This window comes from Leucopleurus acutus (assembly GCF_964270905.1).
Source record: "Leucopleurus acutus genome assembly, chromosome: 10".
NCBI lineage: Eukaryota > Metazoa > Chordata > Mammalia > Artiodactyla > Delphinidae > Leucopleurus > Leucopleurus acutus.
This window is the reverse complement of record NC_139153.1, coordinates 92866676-92890350: the sequence shown is the minus strand read 5'-3', so window position 1 is coordinate 92890350 and position 23675 is coordinate 92866676. Positions and strand designations below refer to the sequence as shown.

Below are 23675 nucleotides of genomic sequence, written 5' to 3'. Positions count from 1 at the left end.
CTTTGCTTTCACATCACCCCGAAGAAGCTGGATTGGGCCACAGAGACCGCTGGCCCTTTTTACACCTGGGATCATCTCGGGTGACTAGGAGATAGGAAGTGCAAAGGGTTTTAGGAGAAAACAGACCATGGTTTGTTGAGCTGCCTGCAGTTCATGAAACAGTGGCCATGACAACCAGCACAGCTCAAAAAGCCTGGCCTTCAGTCCACAGAGCTCTGCTGCTTCACCCAGATCTGAAATAGCATGGCATTAGTGTCTTCAAAAGCATTTGAGATTCTTTTTCTCTCTCTATGAAATAGGTTTCCTTAGTAGTCACAGATGTTAAAGGGTATTATCAATTGTTTCCTTAAAAAAAAAACAAACAAAAATTCCAAAGCTACACAACAAAAATAAATTTTGGCAACGTATTTCAGTAAAGATCAAACTATGTGCAAAGAGTGGATTTTATGATTACTAGGAGCTACTGTTCATCTCGAACATGCAGCATTATATTGCAATCTATGCAGTATCTAAGGAGAAATCCACAAGATGCAGGAAATCCAAACATTCCTTGAAGTTGTACATCCCTACTCCAGAAGAGTCAAAGTGCTGCTTCTGGACACATCAGTGTACCACACACACGCCAGCCCCGTCCCTGAGTTAGAGGTGTGGAAGGTTCCGCAGAGTTCCTTAGAGGGGAGAAGGAGGGGTGCTGCCACTTCCCGGTGGGGGACAAAACCCAACACACTCACCTAACAGAAAACACAAAGGGTCATGATTCAGAGTGAGAAATGGGATTGACGACAGCAATGAAAAAAAAAAAAAAATCATCCCAAAACAAACTGGGTGAGTTGGAAAAGACAAAAAAATTGACCAACATAGAAAATTATCCTGAACGTCCAAATGAAAAAGCAATTTTGGATTTCCACTTTAAAAGATTTGAGGTAAGTGGCATCCATCTCTATCCCCACCTCACCCCCGATGTGGCCCAGACAAACTGAAATAATTCTTACGTTAAAACATTCTAGGGAAGGAACAGTCATTTTATGTAGTTAGAAATCCCTATAAAGAGAGGTTCATGTTTGTTGGTTAATTGTTATTTTTTTTCTTTTCGCCCTGACTAATTTCTTGGTGATTGTGTTCCACTGTAAACGCAAAAGGCCTGCTGTTACTAGTTTCAAAATGGAAAACAGGAAAGAAAGAAGAACGAAAGACGGGTTCAGTAAATATTGCAAAGTGGACACAGTACAGAGGCACATGGCTGATCCTCGTGAGCTGCACGGCACGGAAGGGTTTCTATGCCTGTCATTGTTAGGTCGGCTACGCAGGCGCAGTGACAAAGGCTGCTCTGGGAGCCTCGGGGCTCGCCAGTGTCTGCAAACAAGAGGAGGCCCCTGTCCTCTGGATGTTCTATTTGAAGAGAGAGCTGCCACAAAGGAGTGGTGACCACTGTTCGCAGGTGGCCCCTTCCGTAGCCACCGGCCGGACGCTTGGAAGGCGCGCACACGGCGGGCCACACTTCCTGCCCGCGCCCAGAGGCTCGGCTCGAAGTCTCAAGGACACAGACCTGCCCACTCGCGGAAAAGATCGTGGAACATGGGTTGATCCTGGCACTATTGCTCCAGAGTGCGCCTCAGAAAGGACTCTGTCTCCCTCCCGTCTGCACTGCACATTCGCTACTCCTCGTGGTGACGGGGGAAGTGCCCTTCTCCCCTTCCACCTCCTTCGCTTTGCTCTTTCTGCAACAAGGCGGCAGACAGGGCTCCCGAAAGAAAGCTCCCTGCCCCAGGATTCGGCATCCGCAGCGGGGCAAATGCGCAGCAGGAGGCCCTCCCCTTCCTGGCTCCTTCCTTCCAGCCCTTCTCTGGCCAGAACAGGAAAGAGGGACCGAGTAAGGAAAAAGCCAAAAGGGTCTGAGCTTCCTCTAGAGCACACTGATCAGACTCTATTGGCACGGAAAGTATTGCACGTGCTAAAGAAGAAAGTGAAATGGGACAATGTGTAGAAAGAACCAATTATTTGATAATTCCTATACCTGAAATAGAAGCACAAAAACGATGATGATGTTCCTATTGCTCCAAACCATGTTATGTTTTCCCATTTTAGTGTTGGAGGTGTGGATCCAGTTAGTTCGATACTCGAGAGAAGCCAGAAGGTGGTGGGTGTTTCTCTGAGTCCACGTGAGTTGCTGTAATTAGTGGTACTGATGAGGACAAAGTCTATAATGGCAGCCCCATATTCCTCTTACCATCAAAACAAAAAGAAAAACAAAGCCTAATAATTGCAAGTGCCCTGAGCAGAATATATGGAAGATTAAGCAAGTTCTCTGAACAGAGACATTTAAAAAAATACAGCACTAAATAAGCAATATGACTGCAAGAATGGACTCACCCAGCTCTCCGCTAGCATGCTGAGAGGGTAATGAAAATCAAAGAAAGTCAAGGACTGGATCTAGCTATTCTAAACCTATTCCAATGTTTTTGGTACACCCCAGAAAATGGTTTGTAAAAATCATTAGTTCTGCTGAGAGCTAAATGTGAATACTAGATAGCCAAAATGTGGGTTGACATGAGAATTTTTTTTTAACTGGTGAAATGGAAAAAGTACTATTCTCAATGGTAAAAGAAAAATCAGGTATTTGTTCAGGTAAGTTGCAGCCATTCCAAGTAAGGATATTTAAAAATTTCTCCCTCCTTATAAAACATTTTTTTTAAAGCACTTTAAAATGCACACTCAAAACCCACAAACAATATTTCAGATCTCTGGGAATAAAAGGTTTCAACTGTGAAATACCCTTTTCTGGGTTTGTACCAAACATTAAATCTTGAATTGATTTCAGATGGAAAAATAAAAGTCATTCTGAAAATAACATCAGTAACAACAACAAAGTAATCGTTTTCTTTTTTTAAAAAAAATCTTGCTCACATACATAAACGTCTTTATGGAAAACTCTCTCAATGAATCTGAAGAAAATTCTCAGAGTTGTCCTGCTAAGACCTGGTTTTATGTGACAGATGTGGTAAGAAGACCAAAATGAATTCTGAAAGTAACATAACCTTACAAAATGGCCTAGAGTTTAGGCAGGTTAGAAAGTAATTTTGCTACATTTATTTATGCTCGTTCAGTCCCCCAAACCTTTCCCACAATGTTATTGGATAAAAACTGCAGGAATATCACACAAATTATAAACTCAAGATGTGCAAATCGCAAGGTTCTTTAAAAGTTCGTCTTAAAAAGAAAAACACTGGACAAAAGTGAGTATTCTTTTTTCCATCCCTTTCCTCTCAGTTCCTCTGCCAGCTCTGCATATGCTTTTAATTCCTTCTCAAACATCAAAGTGAAGAGTGCCTCCTGTCAGGCTGTACTTGGTGGTCATTCATTGTCACATACTAGTTCAAAATTCACATTCATCCCATTAAACCACATTGAAACTTTCAACATCTTGCTCCGTGAGAAACTCTGCAGAGCTGAAATGTAGTTACAGTGTTGAAAAAAAAAGAAAGCAACTTAGTTTTTCTTCCCAAAGAGTTTAAAGTGAGATACAGTACTTGTTGAATGAGAGACCAAGATGCTTGGTAATAAAGTGTGAACAGTATTTTAAGTGCTTAGAGATAGTAATATATATGCTCATCTTCAAAATCTAATTCCTCACGTCACACTGGAATCTGAAAAAAGTGGCACCCGAGTTGTCCATAGTCATGAACTATAAACAGTACTAGAGTTAAAAGACAGAAGATTTGCAAACCCAATGCGAAGAGCTTCCGCGGCTCTCTTGTGTCTATCTCTTGGGAGTGAAGTCAATGCGATTAACCTGATTGGTTTTCCTAACACTGCACAGAGACCAGGGTGGGTTTCACTCTCCGCCACCCCTGCTGCCCACCCCCCGGGTGCGGAGCGATGGCAGCGGGGGCTGCCCTGCCCACCACGATGCCCTGGAGACATCACTGCACTAGTAAAGCAGAAACGAAATCCCATATTTAAAAAAATATCAGTGCAGTCAGGCCCCATGGGGGGAATATATATCTCTATGATTAAAAGTCGCTTTTATTGTAAAATATGTTGGAGGAAAAAAAATGTTCTTTTACACGGTTAGTTTTCCATCTGCTGTCTGACGGCCTCTCTGGGATGCCCCGAACCTGGGGTCCTGATGCTGATTTTGCATGTGAGAACCTCATGAGGACATTCCCCTGGACCTCCAATCCCGTGCTGAGAGCAAGAGAGAGCGAGGCAGAGAGAAAGAGACCCTCACCTGCCGTGGCACCCGGGCACCCTCACTTGCACGCACGCACGCACCCCCTGCAGCCCGTTGTCCTGAAGCCGGGAGAAGTCGGCACCCCATGGGTGCATCTGCACTGCTAGAAAAGGCAGGCACCGTGGGGCCACGTTCATTTCCACCAGGACGCCCGCCCAGAGCCCGGGCTGGACCTGCCCCAGCCCCTGCCTGCCCACCCCACTGAGAGACACGCGTGGAGAAAGCATCTGCACCATCTCCTGCCCAACCCCCGCTGCAACTCTAAGGACAAGGTTATAACAGAACCCTAAAGTAAGAGGATAACATGTAAATACTGTGTTGTTTAGCCTACAGTACAGTAATCTGGATACAAATGATAAAGGAGGGCCAGATCTCCTTTCCCCACACGGCCTCTACTTGCCTACATTAGAGCGGCCTTCAATGCAAATCTTAACCTCCTGAGAAATGAGAGAAGGCTTAGGAAGAGTCAAAGGTGGCTCGTCTTCCGACTTCTCCAGTTTGCGGCTCTCCGGCGCCGACCACCTCCTCTTCCTCGTGGCCGCGGGCTTGCTGGGTTCTATTTTGGTGAGCAAGGGCACGGCAGGCAATCCAATTTTTTCTGGAAACTTCAGTTCGCCATTCTCAGAGAGCATCTGGGCACTTCCCTGATGGATCCCGTTTTCCTGCTCGGCGTACCTGTGTCTACTGCCCGCGAGGCCGTCGGTCTTTGAGTGCTTCAGCAGGACACTGGCGGGATCCACGGCCTGGCCCTTTTTAACAGAGCCATTCTTCAGGTTCTTGAGGGTGAGCGAGATACAGACATCCCCAACGGAGAGTTTAGAACACGGCAAATCAAAGAGCTGGCTGGTTCTCTCCGGGCAACAGGATGACCAGCCCTGTCCAAACACAAAAAAAGGATACTCTACCAAAACTTCCACGCTGACCTGTGGGAACAGTGAGAGACAGGGAGAGGGAAGGGAAGGAAGAAATGAAGACATTTTATTCTTGTTTTATTGTATACATTACACGTACACAGACATACATACGCATAGGTGAGTGGAAAAAAATAAGACTCAGTTCCCCAAACCTCCTCCACCAACAGATGCAAATGAGGTTCTTAACTTTCTTCTGTACCTGTACTTACCATGTATAGATGTTGGGTAGAAGCCGGTAGAAGTCCATTCAGTATTCAAAATATCGTTTTACTGTGTATCCTCTCTACAGCTGGTCTCCATTAAAACAGGTCAGTGGAGCCCCAAGGATGACAGAACACCTACTTAGTGTTCGGCACTGGGCTAGGCGCTCTGCACGTGACTCAAGCCCAAGGTATATTCTTGTGTCTTATTAGCTCACCAGACAGATGCTATTCTCATGTATAACAGGGCTGAATACGGATCAGAGTTAGATTGTATTTAAGCCCCATAAGGCAGGCACTTATGTGCTCATCACTGTGTCCCTGGCCCCTAAAAGAGTACCTGGCACATGGCTGAAACTTAATATTTACTGGATAAATGAATGCGTACTCTCGGAATTTGGGGGGAGCAGAATCAGGGAGGGCGGGAGAAAGCAGGGAGGGCTTTCCCAGGACCCCAAGGATGGGCAGGATTTGGAGGGGTTTGAGGGTGAAATGAATACAGACAGCTCAAGGGCTTGGCCCATCCACATGGGCAAGCCCCAGGTACTCAAATCAGTCTCTCTTTTGTTTGAAAAACAAGTATCAAAAGCAGGGGAAGCCCAGCATCCTTTCAATACCCGCCGTTTTCTCTAGGCTACTATGTGCCATTCACTGTGATGAATTTCAGTAAATTGAAAACAATAGTCTTGGTCACAAAGGAGTTCACAATCCAATGGGCGAAAGAGGCACATGAACGATAACTGCCGATCAATGTGGCGAGTGTGGTCACAGAGTGGGGCTCTAATACTCTGCACGGGGTTAAGCTGTTGGAGGGCAGAAGAAAGGCATGGAAGAGGTGAGTAAGGAAGTCTTCTGGGATGAGGATACACTGTGCTGAGTTTTAAAAAACAATGGGACTGGAGGAGAGAGGAATGATTGCAAGGAGAAGACATTCCTGGAAGTAGGGTTATGTGAACAAAGGCAAGGAGGTGGTCTGTGTAGGGATTTGCAAACTTCCAGTGCAAGTATTACTACTGCCATTAAATCAAGTTGAAATGCACTTGAGGTTTGACCAGTTTAATTTTCATAGAAATTTAATTTCTTCAACTTTATGCTATATAAAAAAGAAAAAGAGAAGAATGAAGTAGTTTTAAACAGTCAGTTTTCAATGGCTTTTGTAGATGTAGTAGACCAGTTAATTTGGACCAACCTTCCTGATGAGGACCACTAAATACTCTAAACAAAAACAACTCTGGACAAAATGTAAAAGAAATATGTTTTTCTTATGGCAGTAGACACAAAATATGCCAGTAAAAAAGTCATTGGGTCAGGATCAGGAAAGGGTGTTGGCCAGACATTTGAACCTGGTGTTTGATGCTATTTCCCCCTAAGGATATCTGTACATTCCAAAGTGGGGCAGTTAAAGTGAGCTTTGGGTAATCTCAAGAGCATGGGAGGTGGGTTTCAGCGGGCAGGGAATGGAATTCAGGGTAAGCCACAGGAGGGTACTCCCTCAAAGCACTGAATTCTAGAAATAAGGTGAAGCAGAAGCAGACAGTTCCTTCTCAATGTCTGAAGCTCAGATTTTAATCATCTCATTCATCCCTAAAATTAAATTAAGGTCTTGAATTATTTCCACAATTTTTCAAATAAAAGACGTTCAATTAAAAAAGGGGGAGGAGGTCCATGAGCAGATGAGATGAATAAAAACCAGCAGAACCAACAGATAATATAAACAGACCCACAGGGGCTTCTAATATAGAGTCACCAGATGTAGACTTTAAAATGACTATGTTTACAATATTTAAGGAGATCAAAGACAAAGTTGAGGATTCTGATAGAGAACTAGAATCTATTTTTTTAAAAGATCCATGGAAATTCTAGAATAAAAAAAAATACAGCCACTAAAATCAAGAATGCAATGGATTTTACCACAGAGTAAACATGGTTTAAGAGAGAATTAGTGAACTGGATTTTTTAATTATAGAGATTTAGAAGAAACTATACAGAATAAAACACAAAGACAAAAGGATGGCTAATACAGAAGAAAGGGTATGAGACATAGAAAACTCATTGAGAAGACCTAACAGACACATAATTTGAATCCTACAAGGAGGAGAGAGAGAAGATAATGGCTAAGAATTTTCTGATACTGATAAGAGACAATAAACCACAGATGCAAGAAGGTCGAAACCCCAAGCAGGAAAAATAAAAGGAAATTCTCACCTCAGCAGGTCATACTTTAACTGCTGTAAATCAAAGTCAGGAAAAGAAAATCTTAAAAGCCCCCAGAACAAAATATACATTACCTCCAAATAAGCAAGAGTTAAATTTATAGTTGACTTCTCAATAAAAATAATAGAAGCTAGAAGACAATGGAATATCTTTAAAGTATTGAAGAAGAACTGCCAACCAAGACTTCTACACTGAGCAAAGAGATCCTTCAAGAATGAAGGCAAAATAAAGACATTTTTTCAGATAAATAATAACTGAGAGAATTCACCATCAACAGATCTGCATTAAAGAAAATACTAAAGAGTTCTTCAGGTAGAGGAAAAATGAATCTAGATGGAAGTTTGCAGATGCAGGGAGGAATAAAGAACAATGAAGATGGTAGATGTGTGAGCAAATTAAAATAATATGGTTGTCCCTCAGGATCCACAGGAGATTTGTTCTAGGACTCCCCAAGTATACCATAATCCAAGGATGCCCAAGTCCATTATATAAAATGGCACAGTATTTGCGTATAACCTACGCACATCCTCTGTATACATTAAATCATCTACATTACTTAAAATACAATGTAAATGCTATGTGAATAGTTGCCTGGGAACTATTCAAGTTTGAGGAAATTCAAGTTTTGCTTTTTGGAACTTTCTAGAATTTTTTGCCCATAAATATTTTCAACCTGTGGTTGGCTGAATCTGCAGATGTGGAATCCACAGATATGCAGAGCTGACTATTGACTAAATACAAGAATATTGAAAATGTTCTGTTGAATTTCATACACAGGCACACGTACAGAAACATAAATAATTAAAATATCCCACTTTAAATGTAGTGAATTTCCATGTAATTTACATGGATTGTGGCTTTTCTACTTAACCGTTTTATCTTTTTTTGATCACTATGATTAATCCAGTTTTAGATACACTTTTTGAATGGTATACTTTATTTGCTCCATAGAAGACCTAAGTGTTTTTAGAAAAAACAACTAGAATGAATTTATATGGAAGCCTATTACTATAGTGTGTATGTGAGCATGAGTCCATATAAATGTGCATGTTATCAGGGGGAAGTTTCATTGTTCTGGGTTATCTTAATAACGTAAAGAGAACGAAAAATTTTTGAGTTTCTACCATGACAAACATTCAGGTACCCACTTTACAAAAAGCATTTTGTTTGATACAATATACTAAGTGAGAAAAATACCGTTGTTCTAATTTTACAAATAAGGAACTATAGTTTCAGAGAGATTAAATCACTTGCCTAACGTCACGACTATATACTGATGGAGTTGGAATTTAATCCCTGTCTCTTTGGCCCCCAAACCCATTTTCTTTTTCCTATGTTCCTGATCTCTGCCCCTGTGAAAAAAGGTATTGTAATACCATCAGAAGACACGACCTTAACATTTCCACTGCTCCAAAAGTGGGGAATGTTACTTGAAATAAATAGGATCCAATGACCAGAGGTCATGGATTTTTTTTTCCTGATACAAAAAGTTGTGAAATAGCATCAGCCTTATTACATCTACTATGCAAATCAAGTCTCTCTATATGAGGCTGATACAGAACTACATTCACATCACACATATATATTTGCATGTACATACGTACAAATATACTTACAAGTAATAGTATCGGATGGGGATGCCAACTGAGTTCCAAGTGGGAGGACCAACCTGGAGCTGGCTCCATAAATCCTGTCCCAAACCTCTTAAAGCCATTAACATCATACACTGAGCAGAGGGAACAAATCCTACTTCAAGTGGCGACTGTTTGTCTGCATTTCCTAGATGATCCCCTGCTCTTGGGCAGAGTCTCACTGACAGCCCAACACCCACTAACGAACAAGTTCTCGCTGTGTGAGCCATATTATACACATTCCTCAGAGCAGCCAATATTCATGTTCTGAAAATAACTTCTACTGTATACAAATCTATTCGAAGACTTTCACATGTTGCCAAGTATCTGCAGACTCACTAAGAAGAAATGGCTTCAAAGCCTTTGCGACAAGTAACCTTACTGATGATTCTGTAAGCTGTGATATAGATGCACATCCTCCCCACTACATACACCACATTTTGGGGCATTTTGAAAGCCCTTCATTATTCCCCGAACTATGAAGGCAGGTCTTAGAATTAAATGCTGTGAGATGGTCGATAGCTTGCACAGCCAACTTAAAACTTCATGAAAGAAAAGTGATGAGAGAGAATACATGAGAGGCGCTGAAAAGAGCCAATGATAATGGGATTTATTTATTTATTTATTTTTGGCGGTACGCGGGCCTCTCACTGCTGTGGCCTCTCCCGTTGTGGAGCACAGGCTCCGGACGCGCAGGCTCAGTGGCCATGGCTCACGGGCCCAGCCGCTCTGCGGCATGTGGGATCTTCCCGGACCGGGGCACGAACCCGCGTCCCCTGCATCGGCAGGCGGACTCTCAACCACTGAGCCACCAGGGAAGCCCAATAATGGGATTTATTTTAACCTAGAGAACTTTGGGCAAATTTTCTCTGTCACTTCAAAGGTTTGCCTTTGGTCCCTTCCTCCTAAATTCTGGCTTTTGTCTTCTCCCAAAAGTGATTTGCCCTTCTGGGAAAAGAATGTCACCCCCTCAGCTGGGTCCACACAGATCAGGAGCAAAAGATTCAGGTAAATCTGATCATTGTAAGCAGTGGACTGGATGGCTCAGGCCACATGTTATTTTTCTCCTAATTATTTACCCTTGCTAATATTTATCCTCACGAATATTCTTCCCACCCTAATTATGTAGCCTGAATTATCTAGATAATGCACTTTTTTTTTTTTTGGTCTGCATATATGTGAACTAAAGTAAGTTTTTGCCCTTTCATTAGTAAAAGTTAAACTCTTGTTGCACATATCTCAAATAAGCACACGAAAGTAAGTCATAATAAATCTATTTCAATTTCGTATTTAGGTTTGTCAGAAGGACATAAACATTCTTAAAGATTAACTGATCATTAACAGTTAATGAACAAATCATACCGACAGATTTTTCGGTGAGAAAAATGGTTGGGTCTGTCCTCTTGAAACTCCCTTGGAGAGGAACGTTATCTGCCTCAAAACATGTTGTCAATGCCAACGGGTACTATCTTGATGGTAGGATTTTGTGACATGATGTCACTTTAAACCAGAAATGAGTCTGAATTAGTTGAATTTGAGGTCCATGTGGGTCTCCCTCTGGGTGCTGAGAAATATTATTGTGTTCACACTTGAGGTTTTGCAGTTTTAATAAAGTTCAAAATCTAACACTGAGCACCTGCGAAATGTTAGGGACTTACTGTTTAAGACCTAGTACTTGCCTTCAGTGAGGAGCCAGAACATGTATGCAAAACAAGTGATTTCACCAGGGCATACGTGGATACTGGCAACCATGTTACCTGGTGATGTCCACTTGGATATCTACGGGCAACTCAAACTTAACGTGTCCCAAACAGACCTCTTCATATTCCCCTGCCCACTGGCGCCTCGTGGGTTCCTCCCCACCTCTAGGGGCAGCGTCCCCATTGTTCCAGGGTTCAGGTCAACGGCCTGGGCATCATACTTTACTCGACTCCTTCTCCCAGACCACACACATCCAAATTACAAGCAAATCCCATTGGTTCTCTCTTCCAACTACAGCTAGAATGAGATCATTTCTCACTGCTTCCACCTGCACAGTCCTGGCCAAGCCAGCTTCTCTCACGGGGAGAAAAAGCCTCCGTGAATAAGCTGGCGTGGTCTGCATCCCACCCCCTCCTCCCTGCACTGTAGTGACACTGGTCTCCCTGTTGGTCCTTTCACTCCAAAACACTCGTGCCTCTGGGTCTGTGCATCTGCTATTCCCTCCATGTGGAGTCCGTTCTGCCCTGTGTCCTCCCGTTCCCCTTCTCAGAGACAGCGTCACCGACCACCTATTTAAAATAACTACCCTCCGGGCTTCCCTGGTGGCGCAGTGGTTGAGAGTCCGCCTGCCGATGCAGGGGACGCGGGTTCGTGCCCCGGTCCGGGAAGATCCCACATGCCGCGGAGCGGCTGGGCCCGTGAGCCATGGCCACTGAGCCTGCGCGACTGCAGCCTGTGCTCCGCAACGAGAGAGGCCACAACAGTGAGAGGCTCGCGTACCGCAAAAAAAAAAAAAAAAAAAAAAAAAAAAACTACCCTCCATCCTTATCTTCCCCACCCCCACTAGGCTGCTTTACTTTTTTCCCATAGCGCTTATTATCTTTCGATGCATTATTTTGTTTACTTCCATATTTGTCTGTTTCACCTCTTCCCATAAACTCCCTTAAGACTATATGTTCCATGGGGGCTGAGATAGTGCCTGCTTTGCTCGTTGTTCTATCCCCAGGCTACAGAATACTTCGTGGCATGTAATAGGTGCTCAGTACAAATCGGAAAGACTATGCCTTCCACGTGTCAAAAACGCCGCAATGGCACTACTGGCCAACAGAGGTCAATGTTTAGACGCCGGAGAGGCTCTGCCTGGCCTTGCTTCCACCAGCCAGGACTAAACTGGGCTTGCAATCCTCCCCAGGGAGAGGGGCTGCGCCCTCCCTGGGTCTTGCTGCTCAGCCCCCAACAGACAGCTTTCCTAGCTGAGGCACAGCTGCCTCACCCCACGTTCCCCTGTCAGTGAGATGCTGAGCTCACCCTGATTGCACTGAATCACACTTCAGTTACTTTCTCTCCAATCTTGAGGTTCCTTTTTGCTCTTTCAGCCACGCTAATAACCATTAATTCACTTTATGATCTTGTGGGGGTTCAGACAGATTAAACTCCAATGAAAATAAACTCATGGGGGCAGTACCATATAAAGTCAAAGCATGTTACATAACTCCTGGCAGCTCGACACAGTCCATTTTTTTTCATCCCATAAATATATCCTTTTCCAAACACTTTAAGCAGTCTGGAAGATGAAATGGGAGCATGAAGAGCCTTTGTCCTGGTGTCAGCTTGAGGCCCCTCTGCCTTTCATCTCTGGATGTCTTGTATCCAGCACCTCTCTTTTTTAGGAGTGATCACCTCCCATCCTCCTGTGCCCTTTTCCCGCCCTCTTCCGGCTGCTGCAGGCATGCCCATCGCTCACCACTGCTCCAGAGAGAAACCTGCCCTCCCCTCCCTCCCTCCAGCCCCGCTAAACCAACTCCTCTAAAACGATCACCTCCAGCTTCCATTCAGGATGAAGAAACCAAGACAGGGAGGCAACACGTCCTCACTTCTGGGCTGATAATTATTTATTCCATGTCACCTTCCTGTGTTCAGCAAAATTCCTTTAGCTACTTAAAGACTACTGTATCTAAACAATGCACGCATATACACATACTTATGCTGTTTGGTTGTACTTTTCAATGGTAGATTGGTGCTATGTCTATATACACACATATGTACGTATATACACACATATGTACGTATCACCAAAAGCAAGATATAAAGAAAACAAAAGGTCTGTTGCTTAACTTTGTCTCCATTTTCCTTCACGAGAATCCCTGTTTTCACATATGCGAAGGGCATCTGTTTTACAAAACGTTTTTGCTTGAGCCTATCACAAATGTACAAATTCTGCCTGCATCTGGGAGCAAGGACATCGCTCAGAAGCTGGGTTTCAGTGATGACGTCTTGCTCTTGGTGAAATGATTACATTGGGAATCCCTAACTTTGTCTGCAAGTGAAGTTCTTGGTCCATTTCACCTGCAGAGAAAAGCCAGTCTGCTTTCCTCGAAGGCCAGTTTGCACAACCACATTCCACACATCAAGAAAAATCAGAGAACCCTGGAACAAAGACGGAGGGGCTGACGGAGAGCCCCATTTACTTCGACGTTGAAAGATCATTAATAAAAAGTCACACCTCTTCAATCGACTGTAAGAGCGTCGGTGAGTGTTCTATTTAAAACATTTCATCACATTCGCGCTAAGCCTGACTCAGTCTTTGGTGGAAGCTGTTTCATTGAACCCACATCCCCGCGCAGAGACGCCTCCAAACACAAACCCCAAGTGACGGATGAGCTAGGTTCTTCTCGCATTGTCGCTTGGCTCCCAGGGCCTCCACGGGACCCATGCAACAGGTGACCAGGGCAGGTCTGGGGCACACGGGTCTATCCCACTTGCCCTCCTCCTCTGGGGTCTTAAAATGTGTGCCTGAAAGAACTACGGCATGTTATTTAGGGCTAAAAAGAAATGAGCTCTCAAAGCCACAAAAACACACGGCAGCACCTTAAACGCATGTTGCCAAGTGAAAGAAGCCAGTCTGAAAAGGCTACATACTATAGGAGTCCAACTGCAGGACATTCCGGAAAAGGCGGAACTACAGAGATGGAAACAGATCAGCGGTTGCCAGGGGTGTGGGTGGAGTACCGACAGGTGAAGCAGGAAGGATTTTTTGGGTGGGGAAACTAGTTTCTAGGACACTGGGAGGCTGGATGCGTGATATTACACATTTATGAAAACCCACAGAATGTACAGCACAGAGTAAACCCTAATGTGAAGTATGGACTTCAGCTAATAACCATGTATCAATTTAGCTTATCAATTGTCACAAGTAAACCACAAAAATGCAAGATTTTAATAACAGGGGAAACTTCAGGCATCTGGGAACTCTCTGTACTTTCTGCTCCATTTTTTGTAAACCTGAAACTACTTCCAACAATAAAGTCTATTTTTTAAAAAGCTATAAACAAAAAAAAAACACACACACACACAAAAAAAAAAAAAAAAAAAGCTATAAACAACAATGGTCCTAGAGAATCTGCTTCAGTAAAACACGTAATGGCTTCCCTGGTGGCGCAGTGGTTAAGAACCCGCCTGCCAATGCAGGGGACACGGGTTCGAGCCCTGGTCCGGAAAGATCCCACATGCCGTGGAGCAACTAAGCCCGTGCACCACAACTACTGAGCCTGCGCTCTAGAGCCCGTGAGCCACAACTGCTGAGCCCACGCGCCTAGAGCCTGTGCTCTGCAACGAGAAGCCACTGCAATGAAGAGTAGCCCCCGCTCACCGCAACTAGAGAAAGCCCGCGCGCAGCAACGAAGACCCAACACAGCCAAAAAAAAAAAAAAAAAAAAAAAAAAAATCCTCTTTGCCTTTAAATAAATAAATTAAATAACACATGTAAGATCCCCAAGCCGGGGGCACTTACATCACACACAGGCTAAAGGAGAGCATTTTTCTTCTTTTGTGGGGAGGGGGAGGGAACACACACACACAAACAAAAATGTGTTCGATACCATTTCTCTGCTGGAGCCTTTCTGGCGTTAGAACTGAATGGATTCTCACCCATCACTGGACCCCAGGCCCGGTAATGAGCTTTGCTTTGAGGGAAGCCACTACCTATTTTCTGATTCATTAGGGTTCATATCCACCAAGCCCTACATGTAAAATGTCTGGCAAGTTGGTTTGCCTTGGCTGCTAAGGGACCACACAGGCTTCTGCGTGGCTTGCGTGAGGGCTCTGGCTATTTTTAGGCACCAACTAATCCATTAAATGCATAATGCTGCCACTGATGGCTCACAGAACGCGGCAGTCAAAATAAAAAATAGTGGAATGAAAGAAAAGCCATCAGTAGACACGCAGCGATCACGTCATTATAACACGCTGTAAAGGCGGGCGCGCGCGCGCACACACACACACACACGCGCGCGCAACAGTCGGGAGAAGAAAATGGCACGGAATACGAAGCAGCCACCAAGGAGGTAAAAGGAAGGAGTCACCTTCCTGAATCTGGGACGCGACAGACGGCCCTAAGAACAGACGGAGGCCGGCACTTAGGAAAAACGCCGTCAACGACCAGTGTCACCCCAGAGCAGCTCACAGATAAACTGTACTACAATTCTGACAAAATGCTGTGTGCTTTTCAGAAAAGTTGAGCCTGGGAAGAATGAGATGGAGGCGTTGGGTGGCTGCTCAGACGGAACACTGTTTGCCAGATGGAAGCCCAGGGCCCCCCCAGGGGGCGCCATCCCGGGCAGGGGGTCCCCCAGTGGGCATGATGCTTAGATCCTCTCTGCAAAAGAAAGGGGCACGAGCCCGTTTCTGCACTGGTCCTCTTACTGATGTGCAGAGTGGACCACCCAACGACCCCTCCAGTCCAGCTCACGCTCAGGAAAACGCAGACTGTGTCACAGGCACACAGGCTAGCATGAGGTCACGGAGCCTTCCTCAGAGAAGCAGCAGGATGGGTACTCCTGGGCCACTCAGGGGAACAGGCCACAGGAACAGAGGTGGCATAAAATGGCTCACTGTGCTCACTGGAAATGGTCAGCCTTCTTTCTAGACTTTTCTACACTGTCTCTCCTTCCATACACTCTTTGGAGAGAATGAAGCCTTTTATTCATTTTTCAGAAGCTAACCTTTCTCTTCTCAGGGCCAAAGTCACCCAAGTGGAAGCAGGGAAAGGAAACTAACATCGGCGAGGGCCTACTACGCACTACCTACTGTGCTGGTTCCTTCAAACGTATTTTCTTTCATTCGTCTGACAACCTTCTTTCTTTGCACTACGGCATAAACCGAATGGAAGGCTATACGTAATTTGTACCGTGAAGTATGTGTGCACTGATCTGTACATGGTTTGCACGAGCTCCAGCATGGTGGATGGAGGTCCTGCATTTTCTGACCAGCTAACCTGCTTCCCACCCAAGCAGACCATGCTCCATCCTCCAGCCGCATCACACTGGCTCCCACGTTGATGCTATCACCTGGGGATCCCTTCTGGGACTCACCACGGACCAAGGAGACCACGGGTGGCTATGAGGAGGCTTCATGTGGTGCGCACAGGCTAACAGACAATGTCTGGGATGCCCTTTTTGTCCTCCCACGGCACCGGCGTGGGGGAACTCGGATGCAAGGACGCTTTGCCTGGGCCGAGAAATACTGCACTGGGTAGGACAAAACCTCACGGGTGGTGACGAACACGCAGAAGCAATTTTCTCCTACGCTGCCTCATCTGGAGCTTTAGCTGGAGACCACCCTGGAGGTGTCTTTCACACAATAATAATTCAGAATTTGGCTCCTGAAAACAATGCCCTCAGTGAAAACTCCCTTGGCTCTATCAGGGTGGCTTTCCTTCCAACGAGGTCTATGTGCTGATTATAAGCATGAAGTCAGGGAAGTTTCCCTTTATGTCCCCCCTTTGGTTTTTGCTTAGTGGATGCTAGTAAATTTTATAAGAGCTGTTCTGCACGGCAGGAAAGCAAGGGATTACAAAAACGAGAAGAGGCCCAAGATATGATCTTGTATAAGGAATCATTTGCCCATTTTAGCGATGAGAAAACCCCCAGCTCTGAGAGGTGAGACCACTTGCCTTGCAGCCAACCAGACCCCAGGCTCGTGGCTTCTCCCCACCAGCCACACTACATTCACCGGGGATGCCCGTGGTTGGTTATGAAGTCAAGCATCCCTGCGGTCCTGCTTCCGTGCAGGATTTATGCCTGGGGTCATAAAGCCATCTGTCCTCTAGCAAACCACCCCTTCCTTCCACAACTTCCCCAATCCAATTTGTGAGTTTGCTCATTAAGTGCAACACTTTGCATGTTTCTAAATCTCCCTGTGGGTGCAAGTGTTAGTGATTTCGAATACACGGAGCAGACAGACCAGGGGAGAAAACCCCACTGAGTGCCGCTGAGGATGGAGGGAAGTCCTCAGCCCTCAGAGTGTAAATTAAATCCAGGCCTTCGTTTTCTGTCTCCCTTCCCTCTCCCCCTCTCGCTTCCTCTGCTTCCCTCCTGACTCTGCTCCTGTCACTTGTGGTAAACACAGCTGGTGGAGTATTTTAGCTGTGATGACGTCAGCCTGTTTCTGATAGGCTTTGGGGTAAAGTGACAAATCACTGGTGGTGTCGGGGCCCCGCACGTGTGTCTCTACAGCGTGAAACTCCAGCCACCCTTTGGAGCCGAAGCCACAGACCTGTGAGCAGACCCTGACAAACACGCGGCCTTCTAATTTGCACCTTGGCTGTCAGCGAGGAGACTGGTGGTCTGGCGATGGGAAGGAAATGAGACTTCCCACATGGACGCCGACTTCACCACCGTTTAAGCGTTCACTCTGCAAAGGATCCAGCGGGGCAAACAGAGAGATGCTTCCTCTCTAAGAACTGCCAGGTCGGGTCGATGTGAAACCTAGAGGTCTGTGAAGCTCCTGATGACTACGGAGGCTGCCGGGGCCTTGGAGATGAGCCCTCAGCTCAGAGCTGCTCTTTACTAAAAGAGATGCTAGGCCGGAGACAGCAGCATTTTCAAAATCACCCCTCTTTCCATGCCTACCTCTCTTCACAGTAGTGCTTTAAGGATTAAAAGGACCATGAAAAAACATGTTTACTTCTCCTTCTTGTTTATTTTCCAGGCTTCACCTGGGGTCTGTTAAAAGACAACTTTGCTAAAGACAGCTTGTTCTTTCAACTAGTATCCATCCACCCCTAATCCATGTAGGACAGTGGGAGTGAACAGAAACTACAGACGGGTAGTGAGTTCTAAATAATGACGCCCTTTTCCAAATATTCTCATTTTTGCTATATATATATATATATATATATATATATATTTAAATCAGAACTCTGAGAAATCTTTCTTGGGCCTTACCAAAGGCTACAGCAACATCTCACCATAAAAAAAGAAAAGTCTTCGGGGCTAAAAGCTCCTGGCAACACAGGTTCCCTGATATCGTGCACGATCCCACATCCGGACATTCACAAGCAGTTCTGGAAAATGCTTTGGAAAATCGGGCTCCCCTACCTCACTTGATCTTTTTCTTTTAAATATACTAAAAACAATTCAAACCATTAACTAGTTTATTTTCTTTGAATGTCCCAAATACCAGCTATGCCATGACCATTTTTCAACTCATTTCAACCTGAAGGAGGTGCTGTCGTATCTGAGTGTTTCAAAGTTCTCAGTGAGGGGCTTCCCTGGTGGCGCAGTGGTTGAGAGTCCGCCTGCCGATGCAGGGGACACAGGTTCGTGCCCCGGTCCGGGAAGATCCCACGTGCCGCGGAGCGGCTGGGCCCGTGAGCCATGGCCGCTGAGCCTGCGCGTCCGGAGCCTGTGCTCCGCAACGGGAGAGGCCACAGCAGCGAGAGGCCCGCGTACCGCAAAAAAAAAAAAAAGGCCTCAGTGAAACCATTCCCAGAGGGAGTGAGTCTCTACCATCCACCAGGGCAGTTCCTGGCCTCGGGGCCAAACCTGATTGACTCCAAGCAAGCTAGGCAGTGAATGTGTATGCTGTTTCATACACATGGGCAGAATAAACGCATTCAAGTGATTTAAGAAACTGGAGAAGAGTGGACTGAAGGAACCCATGGAAACTAAGAGAGCTCATCATAGTTCCAGTTTTAACAGGACTCAGCTTGGCTACATCTGGTCCTTGGGGGTTCCTCTGTATCAGAAGTCCAGGAGCTCACCTGGGACGGCCCTGATTTTGCAGACGATATTAACCACGCCTTTTATTCTCTATATCTGATGCTTTGACATCCTGGGGCCTTGTTGACTCTGGACGGACTGTGCCTCCCTGGGTTAGCTCATCGCTAGAGACAGCTGACAGCTCACCTGCCTGGGAGAACGTCCTTCATATGCAAAGCAAACACCCACAACCCAGCCACCTCCTCTGTGGAGCTTTCACTGTCTGGGCCACTGTCCACCAGCCCTGATCACCCCAGGGCCAGGCACCAGACACCCAGGGACAGCTCCTGTGCCCAGGGCCTGCTGAAATGATTCCAACTAGCCAATCCGAAGTCTGCCTACCCTGCCTCACCCACTCCTTCCCCCTGAAACCACGATCAAGGCTCTTGCCCATGTCTTCTCAATCCCAGTGCCTCCTGACTGACCCTGGTGCTTCCCCCACGTGGCCCTGCATGGCACGGCACAAACCCTCCTCTTGGTATCTGAGTATAACAAACTATCTTTTCAGTGGCTGTTGTATTCTCATCTGTTGGCCTCACCATACCTAAATAATAACAAAACCTACATTTTACAACAAAGATATGTCATGGGGTGTGGCCACTCTGGGCACTTAACGTTCTCACCTTAACCAGCACTGTCTTTTCCTGACCAAAAGAAGGGGTGGGGAGGGGAACAGATGACTTTTCTTAATCAGGGTTCCTCATCTAAACCACAGAACAAAAAAATAGCTTGAGTGGCGATCTTCTTAATTGTCCCAAGAATGGTACCTGACCAGCCCCACTCCAGACACAGAGAAGTTAATTCATGACAAACAGCAGGTGCTTTGGTGTACGAGGGCTTAATTCTCTTAGAGAACGTGGTTGGGGAACGTGACGAGTCTAACTTCCAGGTGTGAATGGAAACCCTCCATCATCCCCACAGCCACTGACAGGTCTGCCTCTCGGAAGAAATTCACTGTGACGGGAAGCGGTGAAGGTGGTGCGGCGGGGTGTCCCCCTACCTGTGTGATCCGGATGAACGTTACCTGTGCTCGGTGATCCCCGACAGCGAACTGTATCACGGCGACGCCCGGGCTGTGGCTGTCCTCGATCCTCTCCACAGTGCTGGAGTCGATCTTCAGGTCGTTGCTGATCTCTGCACTCTGGATGAAGTCTTCCGTTTTTAAGTCCTCCACCTTCTTCAGCTCCCCGTTGGCCAGCTGGATGATGGAGCCTTTCATGAAGTAGGGAGGCAGCGTAGGGGGCGCGGCTGCAGGGGATGCCACCGACTGCACCACGGGCAGGTGGATCTGCGCCTGCACCATGGCTGGGTAGGCGGCCTGGGTGACCAGGGCCTCGGGGCTGAAGTTCTCGCTCTTGGGAAGGGCGGTGGTGACGAACGTGTGAGGCACTGCAGCAAACTGGGGCGACGACGTGACGATGGCCGAGGCCGCCCCCGACCCCTCCATGTCAGCACTGCCCACAGGGATGAGCAGGGGCTGGGTGCCGGGGAGGACCAGGTGCGGGGGCAGGCCGCCGGCGTAGGTGATCGCCTGCTGCTGGCTGCTCAGGTAGCCGATGACGGGCGGCTGAGTCCCTGCGTAGAAGGCTGTGGCTGGCAGTCCCACCGGGAGGGGCTCCGAAGCACTGTGTGTGGTCTGAATGACCGTGTGGGGGGACAGCGTGGCGACGGCGGCGGCCTTCACGCCTTCAGGGCCCAGGGCCTGCTGGGGAGACAGCGCGTAGGACCGGTGCCCGGGCTTCCCTAGGTGCAGGCCGCTTTTGTCGTTGAGGGCGGAGGGGGAGGCCTCTCGGTGGGTGACCTGCTGCACCTCCAGGTCGGCGGCAGGGGTGCTACTGTTGGGCAGGACCATCACAGAGGCCCGCACCCCGGAGGAGTCGCGGCTGCCGTAGTCGGCAGGGCTGGGGTGGACCACCACGTGCCTGGACTCGTACGGGTGGGGAACGGCCTTGCCGCCCGCCTTCACCAGGCCCAGGTCGGCCGCGGTGGGCGCCCCGTACCTGCGGCCCTTCTCCATCTCCCCGTTCAGGATCTCCTTGGCCTGCGCGCCCTGCTGCAGCCGGCTGCTCTCGGCTTTCTTGGTGGCCTCGCGGGTGACAAAGTGGCTGCCGGAGTCGGTGTACTGCACGACGACCTGCGGGGAGGGCCCCAGGGTGAGCGTGTGCGGGATCATCGTCTGGTGCGGGTGCGGGTGCAGGTGGACGGGGATGGCCGGCGGGGAGGCCGGGCGCGCGGCGCTCTGCGGAGAGCTGGAGATGTGCATGTACTGGTTCTGCTGGGTGGGTGGTGGGGACCCGGGGGGCAGGAGCCCCGCGGTCCTGCCCAAGTGCTGCTGCTGCTCAGCCTTGTGTCCCGAGGCTTGGCTCAGGCCGCCCATGTTGGCCAGCAGGGTAGAATAGGCCTCCAGCTGGGAGCGCTGCGATGGAGTGGCGGCCCCCGCGGCTGAGGCCACCGCACTGGTGACGGGGCTGGCCGTGGGGGAGATCAGCTGAGAGGGGATGAAGCCGGCGTAGGGCCCGCCGTACTGGGAAGAGCCGATGAACTGTAAGGTATGCGGCAGGTGGGCGTACTGCACGGGCGACACCGGGGCCCCGGACTGCGGGGGCGGGTACGCGGGCATCGTCGTGGTCGCCGGGACGGACCGGGGCGCGCTGGGCGGGGAGTAGTCCAGCCCCGCAGACAGCGCTTTGTGTAAACCTATTCCCTGCTGTAAACCGAGCTCTGCCGGGGGCCCCGCCGGCCCTAGCCGCCCGCCCGCGTGGCCCCGGCCGCTCGCGTGGCCCGGGAGCCATGCCACGCCCTCCGCGCGGTGGTTGTCGCTGGGCACAGCCGTGGCCTTGTCCTCCGAGGGCCGGCTGGTGGCGGGGATCTCGCGCTTCTTGGGAGGCAGGCATTCGTTACTGCGCTCTTGGTTGGATTTCATTTTTCGCCGTCCCCCCTCCACGGTGACCGTTTCACTCTCTGGCTGGCTCTGCTTTCAGTCTGATAAACGGAAAGTCACATTTGATTTCTGTAGGGGATCCAGGCTCTTCATGAGGAATCATCTCCCTGTGGGTGCGATCCGCCAGCAGCCGCCCTGGAATCTGGGAAAAGGAAGAGGGTCGGGACAAGGGGAAGAGGAGAGGGAGGAGAGAGGCGATCAGAACATCAGCACCGGAAAAGAACGTCCTCCTCGAGATTGAGACTAAGCTTCTGGTGTCAACGTGAATTCCAAACACACCCCCGCCCCCGCCCGCCCCCACATTAGAGCAGGTAAAACGCTGGCCAGCCGCACTGTTTAGGGCGTCAGCAAGATCATTACAACATGCAGCAAGTCAAAACCTCTTTTTTATGGATTTAGCAAGTCTCCTAAGACACCTCTCTCAATACCCTCTTCTCTTTTTCTTTCCAGAAGGTAGACAATGCGTTTCTTAGTTTCGCTTCCAGAAATGCCACTCCCACGCCTTAGCTCTTCTTTACCTCGCTGGGCAATCAAACGATGCCCACAAGGTGGGTGACACCGGTGAAGGTCAGCCAGACCTACCCTCTGAGCCAGGCACTGGGAGGACAAGGTTAGCAACGGAAATCCTCAGCGGACTTCATACCTTGTCTCTGAGTCCTCCTCTGCCAAAGGCGCTACTCAGAGATTCCACTGACTCTGGGTCTATACTGGATCTACAACGATTCTCTCTTCCCTAACACACGCATGCACGCGCCTGCACACACACTATACACAGGCCAACTCAGCAGAGGGAGCCCCAAATAATCGTGTTCTCTACAAGTTTCCAAACAACTCCCAGTACAGCTACTCACATGGTAACATAAAGCCAAAAGGAATCTGTTGGACAGTTAAAACAGGATCATGGTTATGGTTTTTAAAAAATGCAATAACCAGGCTGAGGCACCGCGGGTGTGCTTAACGAGGGTGGCTTTACGCTTGCTCTACCTCTGCCTCTCACTTCCTTTCCAAGTGGTCTTTGAATTTTCTCTCCACACGCTCCATAAAGGGCCAAGCCACCCTCAACCCTAGAGATGAAACCTCTGCTGGACCAATCAGGCCTGAGTGTTTCAACCTGGACATACAAGTAGTGAGCCTGGAGCCAGTTTTCATGGACACCTAATCTCAGTCTTTCAGGAACCACAGAACTCTGTTACCATGACTGTGTAGGCAGACAGATGCCCACCTGGCAAGAGGCAGATCATCAATGGAACCAACAGGGACCAGGCTTACAGGCGGCAGTTGTGAGGGCCGCCTACAGGCAGCAGCTGCAGCCGTGAGCCATGTCACGCGCTGTGACCCCGGGAAGCCCTGGATCAGGCTCTGGGAATTCCAGGCCCTGGGTTTTTAGCATTTCTCCTACGCAGACCTGCTTTTCTATAGTCTGATGTTAAAACAGACACAGTTAAGGCGGCAGTTTTCAGCACTACCCTCCCCGAGCTAGGGCTTTGTAAGTCCCAGATAACTCCATTCTGTATAGCCTTCTCTTATGAAACGCATGGCACGTAATTTACACCCAATATGTGCAAATAGATTAAGATGACAGTGCTATTTTCAAAACAACGATGGAATAAAATTAAACTACAAAAACTGAAAACAGCTGCCCCTTTTGACTACTTAAAAAGTACTGATACTGATCTTTTATCTCTAGGTTTTAAGTCACCGCTAAGAAAGAACTGCATAAACTCTGTTCCCACACAGACTAGCAAAGGAAAGTCATTTAGGAGATGGACTCAAAGCGAACTGTTCCATGCGCCCCCTGCTGGCT

The 23675-nt window shown here is 47.8% G+C and overlaps 1 protein-coding gene across 3 annotated transcripts in view; it reads right to left on the bottom strand.

Moving 5' to 3' along the window:
* Window positions 1-348: 348 nt before the first annotated feature.
* ATXN1 (ataxin 1) overlaps window positions 349-23675 on the bottom strand; it is a 396177-nt gene continuing 372850 nt past the window's right edge. For all 3 annotated transcript variants that reach the window (XM_082848800.1, XM_082848801.1, XM_082848802.1), the window contains 2 exons: window positions 19955-22013; window positions 349-5154 (listed from right to left, as the gene is read on the bottom strand). In XM_082848800.1, coding sequence (XP_082704926.1) covers window positions 4624-5154; window positions 19955-21853 — 2430 coding nt within the window. In that variant the 5' untranslated portion in view covers window positions 21854-22013 and the 3' untranslated portion in view covers window positions 349-4623. The remainder of the gene's footprint in view (window positions 5155-19954; window positions 22014-23675) is intronic.